General features: G+C 34.7%; 1 protein-coding gene and 2 pseudogenes across 1 annotated transcript; 1 reads left to right on the top strand and 2 right to left on the bottom strand.

Moving 5' to 3' along the window:
• Positions 1 to 554: 554 nt before the first annotated feature.
• Positions 555 to 1,217, bottom strand: LOC119640732 (annotated as a pseudogene).
• Positions 1,218 to 1,929: 712 nt separating this feature from the next.
• On the top strand, positions 1,930 to 2,867 carry LOC119640731 (annotated as a pseudogene).
• A 4,821-nt stretch (positions 2,868 to 7,688) lies between these two features.
• Positions 7,689 to 8,385, bottom strand: LOC119640756. Its single transcript, XM_038038974.1, has one exon. The coding sequence runs from the start codon at positions 8,301 to 8,303 to the stop codon at positions 7,689 to 7,691; it is 615 nt and encodes a 204-aa protein (XP_037894902.1). The 5' UTR covers positions 8,304 to 8,385.
• Positions 8,386 to 17,498: the final 9,113 nt, after the last annotated feature.

Genomic DNA, 17,498 nt, shown 5'->3' with positions numbered 1-17,498 from the left:
TTTTTTTTTTTTAAATGTATTTAAAGGAAAACACGTACGATATCCGCGATGAACACTTTTCGCAATAAACACACAGAAAGTTCAATCGATTATAATAAGTTTGAGAACTTTTCAAAATGTATAACGCAATAAAGAAATTAAATTGCAAAAATTTTTCCACAAAGAGAAAAATGTGACCACAGCGCTTGAACAGAGTTGCCGAATGAAATACAATTTTATTTTTAACCAATGTAATATATAATGACTTTAAAATCTCGAAAACTTTAGAAACTATTGAGCTACATTTTGATTGTTTTCTTGTGTTCATATTGAATTTACTTTTATTTGTCAGATCTACAAAACGTGTCACGTGCTTGCGATGAATTTATTATATATATCAACGAGCGTAATTTTTATGGTTTCCATTTATTTAAAAATATAGTAAATAAAAAAATGTTAAATTCAAATTAAACCTTCAACTTTTTTATAATATAATGGTAAAAATGATTCAGAAAAAAAGTCATTTAATACAACTTTGTATTAAACTTAATAAACTTAATATAAGAAAAATGATTCTAATCTTCTTCTTCTTCAGAAGCAACGCCAGAAGTAATAAACTGATCATCGCTCTAATTAAAAAAAAGAGTGTATGTTAAAAATTTATGTATTTACACAAAAAAAAAACTCTTAATAAATCAATTCACCTGAGGAATATCTTTTCGTACATCCCTGTCACCGAAACGGCCAACCCGATTGTCATGGTCACCACCGCAACTATATGTCTTTAAGAACTGCGGCACTTCTTGGCCAGCACCTTCTAGAATTTTTGCCAATTCGCTAGCAATAGCCGAGTCATGCTGGGGATCAAAGAAACTACTAGCTTTGCCATTATTTCCCACGCGACCAGTGCGTCCGATACGACGAACGTATTCATTAATTGACGATGGCATGTCGTAATTAACTACGTGTCATATAATTTTGGCATCAAGACCAGGAGTAGCTACCGAGGTCGCAATTAGCGCTTTCATTCTTCCTGCTTTGAAGTCTGCCAAAGCAGTTTTGCGTTGGCATTGAAAACGGTCGCCGTGAATAGTCGGATAATCTGTTTCCGACAATAAAGATGCTAAAAAGTCGACACTTCGTTTGGTTTTCACAAAGACAATCGTGCCGCTCGCGCCCTCCTTTAAAAGTTCCTGTTTCGAAAAAATCGCCAAATAGTAATTAAAAATCTTCAACATTTTATATCGCAACGGTTACTTGCCATGAGTTTGGCTCTCTTCTGGAATTTTCCGACCTCATACACATTCTACTACTGGTACTACTGTGGGTACTTTATAACCGGATCGTTTTCTATCATTTCCTCCATCATCGTTGTGGAACCCTAAATTATTTTGCAGTGAAATTTGGTATTAGTTGGAGATGAATAAACTAAGCTTAGGCAAGAAATTTCCTTTGAATTCTTGAATTTATTTCTTAAAAGAACATAACCACACATATTAACAAATACATATGTATATACATATATATATATATATATATCTGTCTGAGATAAAGTGAGTTTCAATTAATTTCTACCTCGGCCACGTCCTCCTCTGGAACCACCACCAAAGCCTTTTCCAGTTGGCATCTGAAATGAAATCGGGTCCGATAAGACGAATATCAATATAAATAAACGAATATAAATCCTACATCGTTTTCTTTTAGATCGTTAGCAGTTTTCTTTTTTTCTGAATAAAATTTCGTATTTTGTACGTTTTCTTCTTTTTGTTTAACACGATTTCTCATTTGTCTATAGCGATCCATGAATCCTTTGAACCCTAAAAGATAAATGAAATCGTTACTCAGCTCTAAAAAGTGTTTGTGTATATATATGTACATATAATTAAAATTATATATATATATATTAAACTTAAAAAAAAAAAAAATTTACTTTTGTGTAGATAAAAAAGAATGTTAAGAAAAACTTTTGGTAACACTCACAACATAAATCTTTACTACTACTTTATAAATTTTCAAAAATTAATTTTTAATATTTCTGAATACGATCTATAAAAAGGTGTTAAGGCTGTCGACAAATGCGATGGCTCTGGTGCTCAAAACTGGGGGTCTGTTTAGGATATCATTGATGAAGTGAATACTAAAAATAATAATAATGAAGACAATGTGAACCTTGCTGCATATACCAGTGGTGGTACTGAAAAGATTGATGAAACCATTAATGATCAACCACAAAGCAATGAGCAAACGAACACGTGGAGGAAGAAGTAAAAGAATTGACCCTTGATGAATGAAAAGCCCAACAGCAACAAAGAGCTAAACCGCAATTCAACATACACAAGGCTGGCGAGGGTAAAGTACAAAGTAATTTATAGAAATTTTTAAAATTTCCAAAAATATTTTAGGCGAGGACACATCACCGTGGAAGAAAATGATTGTTTTGAACAATAATAAGAAAAAGGAGAATGAAAGTGAAGAGGAATTGGAATTGGAATATGACCCCGCCATGTATCCACAACGTGTAGGACGTCAGCAGCGTATTTTAGACATACAATTCAATTTCAATGATGGTCGTCGCATTGGCAGCGGTTTTGGTGGACGTGGTCGCGGTGGAGGACGCGGTGGTGGCGGTGGTGGAGGGACCAACGCCCCTCATTCTACTGGCAATAATAATAATGATAGTAAGCCTAGGGCTACTGGCGGTGGCAGCGCTGGTGGAATATCGGGTACGGATGCCAATAATTTAGCCGCCGGTGGCGGTGAACGTGGCGGTAAACGCCAGTTTACGTCAGATAAACATCAGCAAAATTTAGCACTCAAAGTCAACGATGAACGTCAATTTCCTACTTTGGCTTAGAAACAAATGCAAATGATTGAAATTAAACAAAAAATAAAAAAAAAGAAAAACAAAATTCGAAAAGAAAAAGCTAAGTATACTTCACTTTCAATTGAAATAATTACGTGATCAACTTATAATTAAAGCCAAATATTATTAAGTTATTTTTTTCGCTTTCCTTCAACTTAAAAAAACAAATCGCTTTATGAAAATTTCAACGGACGCAAAATGGAGGACTCACAAAGGAACACAATGAAATAAAACATACAACAGAGTTGTAAAAATTTCTTATATTTACTTTAATGCTTGGAGAACACTGAAACTTATGGTAGACGAAGTATATATATATATATGCACACATGTGTGCATGTAGAATTTCGAAAAAACATATATACATTATGTATTTTCATATATATGTACATATGTATACATAGCCAAGCTATCTAAATAAATCCTTCTTTCTTTTAAATTTCTTCATTATAACGGCATTTTAAAGGCACCTTTTAGTTTTTCCTGCTTAATCTAAGAATTGCGATATTAATTTATGTTCCACCATTTAGAAGTTGTATACTTCTTCCCCAATAATTTAATGTACAATTATTTCTACTCGCCACTCAGGCGGATGAAAAAAAAAAAAAAGTCTTCTTTTTCATTTACTTCTTCAAATAAATGTCAATTTATATTTCTATACTCACCTATATCACACTTCAAAATATACCTTTTAAACTTATTAAAAAACTTCCAGTAAGAAGACTTGTAATGTCATAAATAATTATATTTTATATAAATTTATTTATATATTATATATGCGCGACAAAAATTCTAATACGTTTATTCGTAAGAACTGAACTAAGAATAATAAACTGAATATTTGCGCTTAAACAGCCTAGAGCGTGCACAGCGTTGCCATTGCAAAGTAATACAATAAATATATTTTATTGCGCTACGTTCAATTTGAAACAAAAAAAAATTTATGATATCAATTTGTTTGTTGTGTTTTGCTTGCGTAAGAATTTTCTATATGAAACAAATGGAATGATGAATTATGCTGATCTTTTGCTTACATATGGCGGTTCACCCGTTAAAACTTTTTACAAATTGGCGCCAGCGATTTATTCTTCCATCAACGCAACATCTATATATATATATATAAAATTAAGAAAGAAAAGAAAAAACAATACAAACAACAACTTCTGTAAAGGCTGAGATTTTTTACTTCTTCTCGTTTTTCTTTTTTTTCTTCTGCCCTTGTCTGTGAAATGGTAACCACACCTGTTGAATGTTTGAGAATCATTCTCTAAAGGCGTACAATACATGTAAAGAAATTTATTCAAAAAAATATTCAGGCATTTTGTGAAAAGTGCAAAAAGTTCTCACCTACCAATTTTACTTGTCAACCGACAATACGACAAGTATTTGAATTTATTTTCAATACCTTTCGGTTTATTTTCATTTCAGTAGAGAGTAAATAAAATGATGGCATATAAAAGAATAGGGATAGTAGACGGGATAAGTAGACGAGGCTTAATAATAATACCGAGAACACTTATTCAGCTTGACAACACTCGGCCCTATAATTCCAATTCTCTTAAGGAATCTTCGGAAGCACCGCGTTGTTATGCACTGGCCACATCCTGTGTTTCTCTTTGTTATTATTTTTCGTTTCGATCGGTACGGCGTGTCCAAATAACGTTTTATCTTTTACGATGATAAGTCGCTCTACGGACACTATCCAAAGATGAGCTATTCGTATATGCTGGACGTGTTGGAAAATTTCTCATTCAGTCAAAAGTCAAATGACTCGAGCCCGAATATGTTAATAAAAAATGGAAAATGCCAATGGCTTAATGGCCAGTTGGTCGGAAATTTCCCTTTCTATGGCGAAGATCACATATAAAATTTCCGTTTCCGTTAAGCCTTTTGATATGTTTTTGTACTGTCCGGGGGCATTAAATAATTAGACGTTTGGTAGACTTTGACTCGACCAGTGGGGAATGTTGAGACCATATCTATACTTTCTTACTCGTGTCACACATTACGTGCAAGGCTGAGGGGCGCCCACTTCGACTAGACAACAAATTGCCAATGGTTCTGCAGACTTCACGCCAGAGACATCTGTAATGCCCGATTACTAAAGCGTAATCTAATCGACAGTTTTGAAGAGGTCATTCCGTTTATCTTTGTGACACAAGTGATGGCGAGCGAATACTACTAGTGCCTACCAGGCGATGGAGTTAGTAATAACTGAAACCGAATTGGGCCAAGAAATTGAACTAATTTTAATTTTATCTAAATTTTCTTAAACAATTTCTCCAAACAATAGTAAGAAGATAAGGAATTACTTTGTGTTTCCAGCAATTATAGCAAAAAAGCCAAAAAAATCTACTTACAATCTCCTGTTGTTTCCAATGACACGATCGCTTCTCGTTTGTTTGGTGCATTGCACAGTTTTCCATATTCTTACTCGCGGACATACGATTCTGGCGATTTGTTTCAAAAAGGCAGAGAAAAAGAAGAAACCCTTAAAAACGGTTTGTTGGGATACCAAAGCGATAAAATGAATTTATTACTCGGATTCTCTAAGGCTTAACCATATTCCTGCATTTCTTCACGGATCGTTTCTTTTTTTTTTAATTTCTTTTTCGCTCCTACTGCACCAACCTACGGTATACCATAAGTACCCTAAGTACTAGTGAATCAAGCTATAAGATTTGTACAGTGAAAGCTCCTTATTCGCGCTTCCTTCATTCGCATTTTCATTATTCGCGGATTAAAAAAAATTAAAAAAATTCCTATATTCGCGGCTATGAATTTCTTTATTCGCGGGTCGAATAAGTACATACATAATAATAAAAGGATTCCAATAGGTATCCAATTACCATTCCATATTCACGGTTTCTGTATTTGCGGCACATATACCCAGCGAATAAAGAACTTCTCCTACATTCCTCGTAATTTGATATCAAATTTTTCTTCTTATTATCCCTGATAGTAACTATAATTTAAACGGATGTAAACGTCCAAACAAGTTTCTGTGGGCGTGAGAAGATTAAGCACAGGAGCATTACTAAGCCGATTTGTATATTTCGCTACAGGATCGACTTTTCGTTTCGGGAGACGATCAGTTGCGAATAATACTGCACTTATCTGAGGTTGTTGCGGGTGAATGTGAGTTTCGATATAAAAAAGGAAAAGAAAACAAACAGAAATGGGTTGAAAACAAGCCACTTCTCATGACGAATCTGTCGTTGCGCTGCCTTTTTTTAGGTTGCGTCGTGCAATTATGTAATTTACAGTTTAAAAGTTTCAAGTCCAAAAGGTTATAAAAATAGTTCCGTTTTTAACTACATCTGGAAATCATCCCTACTTTTTCAATCGACCGCAGCGTTTCAAACAGGTCGTGACGGGCAAACGGTCATTTGAATTTTTTTAAAGAATTGGAAGTGTCGTAAAAGTTTAGAAGAAAGAGTTCCGATCGTGAAAGAACTATTGTAAGTGTTATGAAAAACTGGAAAATTGTTTGGAATCTTTAGGTCAAGTGGGATCGGCAGCTGTTGGTATACGGTTTCGAGAGTGGAGTGCAGTTCACTTTGCAAAACGACCATATTGCACGTGTCGTTCGATGAGGCGAGCTGCTAATGGAAATCCTACACATTTTATATATATATACATATGCAATACAAAACATGTGCATTAACAAATATGTGATATAACACCAAAGACTAAGTTCCTAGTGTTTTTCCGGCAAAAATCGAACGCATTCTTCTTCCATTCCGAATTAACTTTGCTACACCTGATACCTGCAGTTGTAATCGATAATCTGATGCCATTTTTCTATTCAAAACCATTATCCTCCTAGACGAAAAACTAGAACTGGCATAGAGCTTTTGAAGTTAGTTTTGGATTATGCAGAGAAAGCTCTACGGGGAACGAAACAAATGACGGTTGTTCTGACCGGTCGCACTCATTACAGCGCTGCCCATTCCGGCAAGAATGACTCTATTTCGTTTCGTTTCAGCAGAAAAATTACCTTTGGAAGTTCGATTCCAAAACTGTTTTTGTAGACATTGTTTAATCCTGATTATGATAAAGCTCTGTCTCCACCATAAATGTGACCGGGTTTTATAAGTCTTGGAAGCATCATCGTTTTGGCCGAAATATAACGAACATAACGAAACATTTTGAAGCATTTTTTTATGTATGGATAGATTGGGTTGGACAGAGTTTGAAGTATTGTCAATGTCATCATTGGAGCAACGATTGCGAAGTGTTTCTCTTGTTTACTAAAACCGTTTAAAAATTTCGTTTACATCTTTATCAGTAAGCTGATTGAGTTATCCTTTCCTATCCATCTGAAATTCACTGATTAATGATATTAGAGAAAAAATTCTTGAGAGTCTTCATAGTGCTTTATTTCGCTTATTTTATATACAGTTTTTCTATAAAAAAAAAAAAAATAAATAAAAAACAAAAAAAAAAAAAACTTAATTTATGTTTACATATAAAGCTTTTCCTAATCAAATACTAGATTCATATGCTGTATGGTTAATAATATTTCGCGCGATATTATTTAAACATTAGACATTTTTCAAAATATAAAATATTTTACGGAATTTTTCTCAGAGACTTAGGGTTCAATTTAAATTATCTAAAAGTGAAAAGAAAAAATTTAAAGAAGAGAGAACGTTCTAGATGAAGAAAATTTAAGGGGAAAAAACGAAGGAAACTTTAACTTGATATTTGATTATAATCCTTATTGATCAGTGCATTATCTATAGGGTAATCGAATACTTATTCATTCATTTCTTGTCCTCTTCATTTCGTTTACTGGTTTTCTCTTCTTCTTCTTCTTCTTTCTCATTTAAACGCACACATTTCAGTAAATTACATTTTTATCTACAAATAAGTTTGCTTTGAGCTTTTCTGGCTTCAATTTAAACTTGGCTGCTGCATGGACGGCTTGCAGTCTCGTAGGCCGCCCATTGAAATGATAGTCCGCACGATCTAGGTTATAGATTTTACTTTCGGCGGGTTTCTTAGCAGTAGCCGATACTGGCGACGTTGCCGTTTCGATTCGATAAGATTTCTGCGACGCTTTCACATTTGTAGTCGACTGCTGAGATTTCTCAAATTGAAGGAAATTCGTCGGTAAAGTGTTTTTATCGCCCATAATTTTATTGCTGAATCTTGTATCCAATAATAAGGGCTTTATTTTCAAAGGTTGATAATCGTACCCTCGACCAGGTACAAATCGATATGGTAATGGCGGTATTGCTATAAAATAGATACGTGAATCCTTCTTGCTTTTCTTAATCTTAGGACGATTTGAGTATTTGCGTAGTTGTAGAGGTTTCGACGAAACTATGAACTCCTTAAGTATATTATCCATGCTTGGACTTTGAAATATCAACTTTGAAGCCAAATGCGATCGAGCTTTTGGTTGATTTATTGTTGTTGCCGTTGCAGTTAATGTATTTGTATTGATTATCATCGGGGTGACTAGTGAAGGGGACGTAATGGAAACGGCAAAAACGGAAAGAAGCCAAAAACCAACATTACGCTCAAGTGAAGATAACATTCTGTAAGAAAAAAAAAAAGAAAAGAAAACAAGTAAGTAAATTAAATTCGGTCAGGACCGAATCTTTTATACCCTTTCCCGTTATCCTCAAAAAGACAAAAGAAGAGAAAGAAAGACATTTTCATGGTCTATAATAGTGAGAGGGGGCGCAAGTGATTTTTTTTATTTTCAAAATAAAAGTAGGCGCGTCCTTTGAAAAGTTTAGGTCAATTCCAAATTACTTTGCGAATTTGTAAACAATATCTTCATTTTCGCTAACGGGAGAATGCTTACCACAAACACTACAAAGTTGCCCATATTTACAGATGTACAGACAGACAGGTGCATTTCAAATTTGAAACTGTCCAAGAACTTGCATACTTTGCGGGCTTTTGGAGCTTGTTGCGTCTGCGCGTTATAAAGATATTGAAAAAACAATTAAATTTTAATATATTGTAATATTGGGTAGGCGGGGTCAATTTTTTCCATTTTCGTGCACAAGTGCTACACCATCGCCCAAAGAACATGCGATCATATTTTTGTATTGATTTATTTGCTATAGCTTATGAGTAATGAGCAAAAAACCAATTTTTTATTCGCTTTGAAAAACAGAGGTGTTCCCAATTTACGTAGTGCTGTGAGCGCGTGCTTTGACCGATTCTACCCATTGTAAATGCCAAGATACCTGCAAGGAGTTTCAATGTTTCTGCCAAATTTGAAAGTGGTAGCTTCGTTGTTGCGGCCAGGGAAAAGCTTGCAACAGTCGGACGGACGGACATACTTAAATCGATTTAGAATCTTATGCTGATCAAGAGAGTAAATATACATTGTGCGATTTCTGGTGCTTCCTTCTGATTATATCCCTCATCCGATGGGTATAAAGAAGCAGAAGAAAATAACTCGATAAATATATTTATAAAAAAGTTTCTTTCACTAATAAATGCTTAAATTTAACTAATTACATATATTAAACTTGTGCCGTTGTTAGTTGGTTATTCAACTTTAATAATGTGGTTGCATGTATTCAGCCAAAAAGATTTGTAAGTCAGTCAACGTTTTTAACATGTCTGACTAAGTCAATGCTCTTAGCGTTGCTAGCCGTTAATTAATGATTAGTGATTAAACCGAAATACATTTCAAACACCTTAACAGATCGTCGCCGCTTGTAATTAATTCTTTTCACACTTGATGGTGGTCTCCTTAACCATTCATGTGTGTCTAAAGTGATTGAAGTTTTTGTAAAACACAACATAGCATTAATATTCAACTACAGCTGTTAAATGAGTTTATTTGAATGAATAATTTATGATAATTGCTTTTGATCAAATTTCCCCATTGATCTTATTGCTTTTAAATCCAACATCGAAGAAAGTGGACATGATAAAACTTGCATTCCGTTTGTAACGTTCCAAGAATATGTTCTTTAGATTATCATAAGATAATCAAATTTTTGTTCGTCCGTTCGTGCGTCCAATGTCTGCTCTTGATGTTTTTTCAGAAGCAAAAAATTGACAAAAAACAAGTAAGAAAGTTATATTCAGCGGAAGTCGAATCTCGCATACCCACCACTAGGTTTTTCGCATTCTACTCTTCAAGTTTATATATTTCATACCCATATCGCTGGTATTATTAAGAAAAAGCAATAGCGGTATGTACCGCACTCATCTTAAAATTAACCGATTTTTAGGCAGATAATATATCTTCATTTAAGGAGTGTACAAAATAGTTTTAAGCATTCGGTCTGGTTGGACCTATGATAAGTAAACACCAGAGCTCAAAAAAGAGAAAAAGAAGCAAATTTAATCACTTGTAACTTTCTGTGGGCATGGCGGATGTTTTCCATTTTTGAACGCAAGGAGTAGAGTGCTTCATAAAGTAAATGTGGAAATTGCAGTCATTGCGCCCTTTTCGATATCTTCGATATTTTTGCGACCAGAGACAGACGGACAGATATGGTTAAATCAGGCTCAGAATTTCGCGCTGATCAAGAATATATCTATGGTTTTTTGGGTCTCTGAAGTTTCCTTTTGGTTGTTACACACATTATGGGAAAAAACAAAATGAGTAGTCGCTTCATCTTACAGTTAATTCAATTTAGATTGGAAACGTGAATTCGATAAACGCCACACACACACACACACACAAGATCTATACTTAAATATCGAGCAATCTGTAATAGTGTGATGAATAATGATCTAATCAAATTGCGAGGGTTTATCCATATCCAAACAAGTGGTTTTTATATCCAGCAGCGATTCCGCAAAACGTATTGAGTTGGGGGAAAAGAAATCCATTATTTCTTCGGTAGATGACTGTAGTGATCGATATTTCGCAAAGTATTGATCAAACAATTTTAGATTTGTGCGCCTTGGAAACGTGACATATTTGAATAAAAAAATTCTTTTAGAATTTTCTTCTGTCCTTTTTTAGAATTTTTTTATTCGGTCCATTCTGTTGTGACTTGCAGGGTGTTGAAAATACTGTATACTTTAAATGCCAACTACGCATAATTTAGGTTTCGTTAATTTCGGTCAGGCATTTCATAAAGATCCGTACAGGTTGCTAGATCCACCCAGGGTGCAAAGATCGACCATAAAACAGTTTTAAACCATTTACACAATGGATTCAAAAAGAAGCTCGATGTTTGGGTGCCACACCAATTAATCCAAAAAAGCATAATGGGTCGAATTTCCATCTGCGAAGACTTGGTTAAACGGAACGAAATTGACTCATTTCTTAAATGGGTGGAGGCTGGGGATGAGAATTGAATCACTTACGACAATATCGCGGGAAAACGATCGTGGTCAGCGCGAGGTGAAGTAGTTGAAATGATGGCCATACCAAAACCAACGGCCAGGAAGGCTCTGCAGTGTATTTGGTGGAACTGAAGAGGAATCGTTCGGAATCATGCGGCCAAGTATAAATTCGTATCTCTACTGTCAATAATTTGAAGCTGGCGATTGACAAGAAACGACTAGAATTGGCCGAGAGGAAAGGTGTTTTGTTCTAGCAGCACAACGCCAGATCGCACAGGTCAAAAGTGACTCTGCAAAAATTCCGGGTGCTTGATTGGGAGGTATTGATGTATCCACGACATAATCCGGACTTGGCGCCAAGCGATGATCATGTTTTCCTTGCATTGCAAAATTCCCTCAATGATAAAAAATTGGCATCAAGGGAAGATTGTGAAACACGATTACTAGAGTTTTTCGTCAATGGTAACCAAGACTTCTACGAGAGAGGCCTTACGAAGCTGCCTTGAAAATGGCAACAAATTGTAGAACAAAACGGTGCATATTTGACCAAAATCGGTAATCGGTGTTAAATAAAGTGTAGAAGCTCATGTAAAAATAATGGATTTCTTTGGATCGAATTTAAACATGTCCGTCTGTCCATTTGCGTAATGTCTGTCTTCAGCATTATGCTAGCCGCAAACATGAAGCTGTCAGCTTCGGGTTTGGCAGAAACATTGGAAATTGTCGCACGCAGTTTGGTAGTGAAAACGAGCAAGATGGAGCGATGACACGCCCACAGTGCCAGAGAAACTGAGCATACAATCAAATCAGAAGGAAACCTCCTTATCTTGCATCACTCGAGAAGTAATCTTGTTATCATTATTTCCAAAGACCTTCCAAAGTTAATCGAGGACTCCGTTGAAGACGAGATAAAGATGATTAAAAAACGCTCTATTTTAGATGAAAGTAAAACACACTTGTGAACTGTAGACTGCTGTTAAGCTAAGGAGAAGGAAAAAGAATATTTACTCAGATAAGTTGACTTGTCTTTTCCTATTTTCATCCATCCCTTTGATATTATGTTCAAGAAAATTTATAACCAAGTTAAATTCCGCGACAGTAAAAATTTGCGTTAATAGCTAAAGTTGCATTGGTCACTAGTTAAGCGCTTTCTAAAAGCCTTTGTTGTTTTTAATAACGATAATAAAATAGCATAAGAGGAAATTCCATTGAAATTTTAAGATAAAGGCATTATCGGCCGCGCTTTCAAGAATTATTGCAAAAAATATATTTGGGAAATATTACAATCCGGAGTCAGATGCGGCTAACCTCTCTCTCTGTTTATCAACCAATTTCATCTCAAAATAGTTTTTATAGACAATTGGCTGCAGATTAACTGAAAGCGGGACCTTCTGAAATTGTAATCACAAAACTGAAAAAAGTTGGCTGCGATCACTGGATTTTCTGATCAGCTGTTATGTATTTATGAACCAATCAAACAATATTGTTAACAAAAAAAAAAAAAACAAACGATAAAAATAACGAAGAAAACGAAAACATTTCTTTTGTTGGCCAACTCTGTTATGTGGTTAGTTAAACTGTAATAAATGTCTTATTGTAGTTAACTTTTCCGCCACTTATAATATTATTCAAGAGTTATATATATGTGTGCGTGTGTGTCAGTGTGTTTGCGCATGCAAGAATATTTGAGAAAGATTTGAGAAAGTACAAACATGTATAAATAAAAATGAAATGCGATAGATGTGCGTGAGTTTGTTACACAGACATGCAATTAGAGTGTTTTTGGCCTTCTTCTATGCTTTTTTTGTTTTGTTCTTTGGAAATTCAAGTCATGTGCTAATTGCGTCTCGTCACATGTCTCTCGTATTAAATTTTACAGCGAATAGCGAATCCCCAACAGGTCTTAAGATGCAGATAGAGTAAGTCGGTCATTGTTTTTCGTCTTCACACCATCAAGAAGTATCTATCGAACACATCTTAATGTAGACATTATAGGCTCATGGAAAACTGAATATTGTCAAGTTTATGCTTTTTCTTCTTTTTTTTCTTGTCGTTTTCAGGCTACACCTTGCATCTAGTCTTGGCGTGTTCCGCTCTTAAGCAAAACTTTAATTATTGAAAGAGCGAAATATTTTTTTTTATATAAAAAGTCGATTATATTAGAGTGAAAAAATTTGAAATCGTCTAAAAACTTGATTTACTCAGCATGACCCTCTCTATGACTCCAGTCACTCGTATCACATCACTTATACAAGGAGAAAAGGCAATTAGATCTAAATCCCGCCTGAGTAGCCGAAGGCGAGGAATCTCGACTAGCAAATCAATGGTCGTGGGTTCGAATCTCAAGTGCGTAGAGTTCAAGTGGTAGAGTTTTTAATAAAAGCTGATAGCCTTAGATGCTAGTGCTTTTAAGAGTTTAGTCTTAGAATTTATTTCTCTGGCGAAATTAATAATAATAATAATAATAGATCTAAATCGGAATGCTAAGCACTATCCTGCCACGCCCATAGTCCGTATTCAAATTTATTAAATGTGTTATACGAGGGAAGCATTGCAGTTTAGAAATAAAACAATCAATTATTGCAAAACGCTTTAGCCAATCTGGCCCGACCGCCGTCTTCATTCAGTTTTCCTTCCTTGCTTCAAGTTTGTAGTTTTGGCTTCAAAATTAAATTCTGAACTAGATTTTCGAGCGATTTAAGCGAAAAAGCGAAATTGTTTAAAATAATTTTCCGAAAATATCCTATAAGACAGTAATCACGGGTTTAAATCTCAGGGCGGTGGAGTTTACTTTGGTCTTGGCTACCGTAAATGCGCAGTTAGTGAAGTGATTGAGTGCACAATCACTGGACTGTGGCCACTAGCCTATCTCGTTTCCCTTCGTTGCGGCCGTCATTGCATTACGCGTGTAGCGCGCATCATTTCCCGATTCCAACTGGCCGTAAGTGATCGATATACGTAATCCGTCGTAAACTTTATTTTTTTCTTTTAATGTGCTTTTTATACTCTACACAAAGAAGAAGAACAAGAGATATACTCATCTCTTACTATATCAAGCGTTTCAGGGCATGCCCGTCTGTCTAGCAGTTATTGTGGACAATTTTCGAAATATTTTAATAAAATTGTTTATAGCGATGTGACCTAAGCCAAGGTAAAAATGAGATTGATGGGTACTTTTTTATGGGCATCTTCCATGCAACGCACCATTTACAAAAAAGACCGTTAAAAAGTCAATGAAACGTCCTTTTCTCGGCTATTATATAAATTTGGAGAATGTGCAAGGAATGAGATAATTTTTTCTAAACCTTTCCGCTTATAAAGGATCTTTTACGAGAGATATGGAATGTAAACTTACTACACTTAATGTGGGCCAGATAGGTATAATACTCGTGTCGCTTTCTAGATTAGGGTTCAGGTTGAAAACAATGATTTTCTTGACAAAAGAATTAACTTTGGTAAATATGGGCTACGTGGGCGATGGCTCTCATGTAGCAGTTCTAATGAACACTATAACTTTTTGTATTTCGTTACGAAAGTAAGCGAAGAAATTTATTAAACGAAATGGTGTAAGCCGGTCTTGATTGTCTTCTTATTTAAGAGCCAGCATTAAAGTGTAGGGGTTATACTCATTCCGCTTTAGAAACCCGATAAAGTACAGTATATGCTTCATTAGCATGAAATTTTGAATCGCTTAAGCCATGTCTGTCTGCCTGCGTGTCTGTATGTTGACACTCTTCTGACCACAAAAATTAAGAGATCGACTTCAAATTTAATAGAAACATTGAGAGTTTTTGCGTGGAGCTTGGCATTGAAAATGGGAAAAATTGCTTAAAGCACAAAACCTTAGTGAAGAGGATTTCTGCTCATTAGAAGGTTGAGGTTTTCCATATTTAATTTACGAAAAACTCTGACATTGAAAGTTCGCAAACTTATAAGTGATTAACTTTTCTTCTTTTCACTCCTATGTTCATTAATCGTAAGGTAAACAAGACAGAATGCTTCAAACTGTTTCGCACATTCCTTAAGAGAAGATATGTTATCTGTCTGAAAGTGCGTTCATTCTAAAGTAAATCTAGTGGACATCACGATCTTGTGAATTCATTTTTTGTTAATAATAGCAACGATATGGGTATCGAATAAAAGAACTTGGCGAGTAGAAGGCGACACGCTAAGTCTGTTAATTCTAAATTAATTGTACTGGACGTCGCGGCAACGCGGTAGATTAATTTTTTACAACAATACCTTTTAACGAAGTGAAAGGTGAAAGATGAATTTATACAATAGGAGTATGAAGCGCTAAAGATATTAATGGTAAAGTGTATGGAAGATTCGGCCCCAGCCGAATCCAACAATCATACTTGTATTCTTTTTTGTTTTGGTTATTGTTTTGTTCTTCGAGTTTCTTTGGAGAGAAATAAACGATGCATAAATATTTTTTATTATTCAAGTAATCTCTGGTTAATTTTAACTAAAACTTCAAAAGTAACGCAATTATTATAAATATGTATGAAAGAAATCTTAGATTCAGCACAACGTAATAGAAAGCGGAAAATATGTAAGCTTTTCTTTCTCCTAAACACATCTAAATATATAATTTTTTTTAAATACACACAACTCTCGCTTTGCATAAAGTGCTTTTTATAAGGTTTTGAGGATTAAGTACATAAGTGTTTGCGGAAATACTGCAAACGTGTTAGTTTAAAATCACATTTGCTGCTTTGTAAGCATTAGTTTCAATTTTATCAGGCGGATCGATAGACACACCATCCATGCTCTTGGGAAATCTCATCTTCGCCTCAGAGGCGAACATCGACTTTTGTTATGTTTGCTTTATTGAAGAATATGTATTTGTGATGTCAAGAAATTCTGCTAACACGTAATACGCTTTCTTGCATAACATAATTGCCGCTTAAATTAAGGGATAAGTGTATCTAAATAGTGTTAAACTCACAATCGCTTAGCAAAGTATGCATTTCGGTTTCATTGCCTTAAAGAAAAATAATAATAAAAAGGAAAAATTATACTCGACTGCGAACGAATCTACGAATTCTACACCCACCGCTTTCATCTTAACAAAGATTAAAAAAAATAAACTTCTTTAGTCTAAAGGTGCATTTGATGGGCATGGCTCATGTTTTTCCATTTTTTCACACGTTTTCACATTTTCAATGCCGACCTGCTTACAAGAAGTTCCAATACTTTTGCCACGCACGAAGAGATGCCTCGATTGTTAGGTTAGAATTCAATGCTAATTAGGAATGTGTATGCTTTACGGGGTATCTGAAGTTTTGTTGTTGTGCGCTGCAAATATTTCGCAAAGCGAATACGCTCAGTCATCTATCCATTGATGGTATGTATACGAAAGGAATTCATTGAGACAGATAGACTGATATAGAACTTTAGCTGATTCATAATTATTCTTGTATAAGTTTCGCACGTTTCATGTCTTGCTTGATGAATAAAAACAAAATAATAAAAATGATCAGAAGAGCATCCGATATCGTTTAAAGTTTAAGTAAAAGGCTATAATAATAACAACAACAACAACAATAACAAAGCGACAACAAAGAAAGAAAATATAATAAAAAGGTATAAAAACACGCATATATTTAATTCTGTATTTATCAAGATGACTTTTCAAGGTCATAAAGTCTGACTGAATATAAGCTGCGTTAATAAGCTATTTCTTAAATAGTTCTTTTAATAAAACTTTTAAAAGAATATCGTAGTTCAATGACTTTTTTTTTAAATATTCTCAGAGCGCTTGCGATCTATTTTACATGACTTGCAGTTGCTGTTTAAAGATGAAAAAATCAATTATCCATATATATATATATATATATATGTATATATATATAGATATGTCCAAAGGGTTATCGCTACCATAAAGAGAGTAAAATTTTACAGTTGCATTCGGTTTTCATATTTCTTAACTCCGCGTTCTGTTAACATTCAAAGACTCACAATCGACAATAGCTTCTTAATTAAGTTCCTAACAAGCTTTACTACCAAAATATTCTTTAATTTGCAATTCAAAAATTATTATTGCTGTATACTCTTCACATTTTTCATTGTCTACGTATTGCGTTGGGAAAAAATTCGTAGCGTTTTTCCTTAAAGAAGGCTTTCGAGTTGGCTACTTGAGTAACCGTAACGCTATATAGAACCACACCGGGGCACGTTTGCAAGGTGCATCATTAAATACTTGTACCTTTTTTTGACAAATTGATAGACAGATCTAGCCATACCTAATAGGTCTGTCGGAAAGTTGGTTGTATCCGTTCGGGATAGTTTCAGCAAGTATGCATATATTCCTTTGACCCATATTTGGCTCTCTCTTCTTGTCACTGCTTGTAAACATACTGGACTAGCA

The sequence above is a fragment of the Glossina fuscipes genome, unplaced genomic scaffold, assembly GCF_014805625.2.
Source record: "Glossina fuscipes isolate IAEA_lab_2018 unplaced genomic scaffold, Yale_Gfus_2 127, whole genome shotgun sequence".
NCBI classification, from domain to species: domain Eukaryota; kingdom Metazoa; phylum Arthropoda; class Insecta; order Diptera; family Glossinidae; genus Glossina; species Glossina fuscipes.
This window is presented reverse-complemented; position numbering and strand designations above follow the sequence as displayed.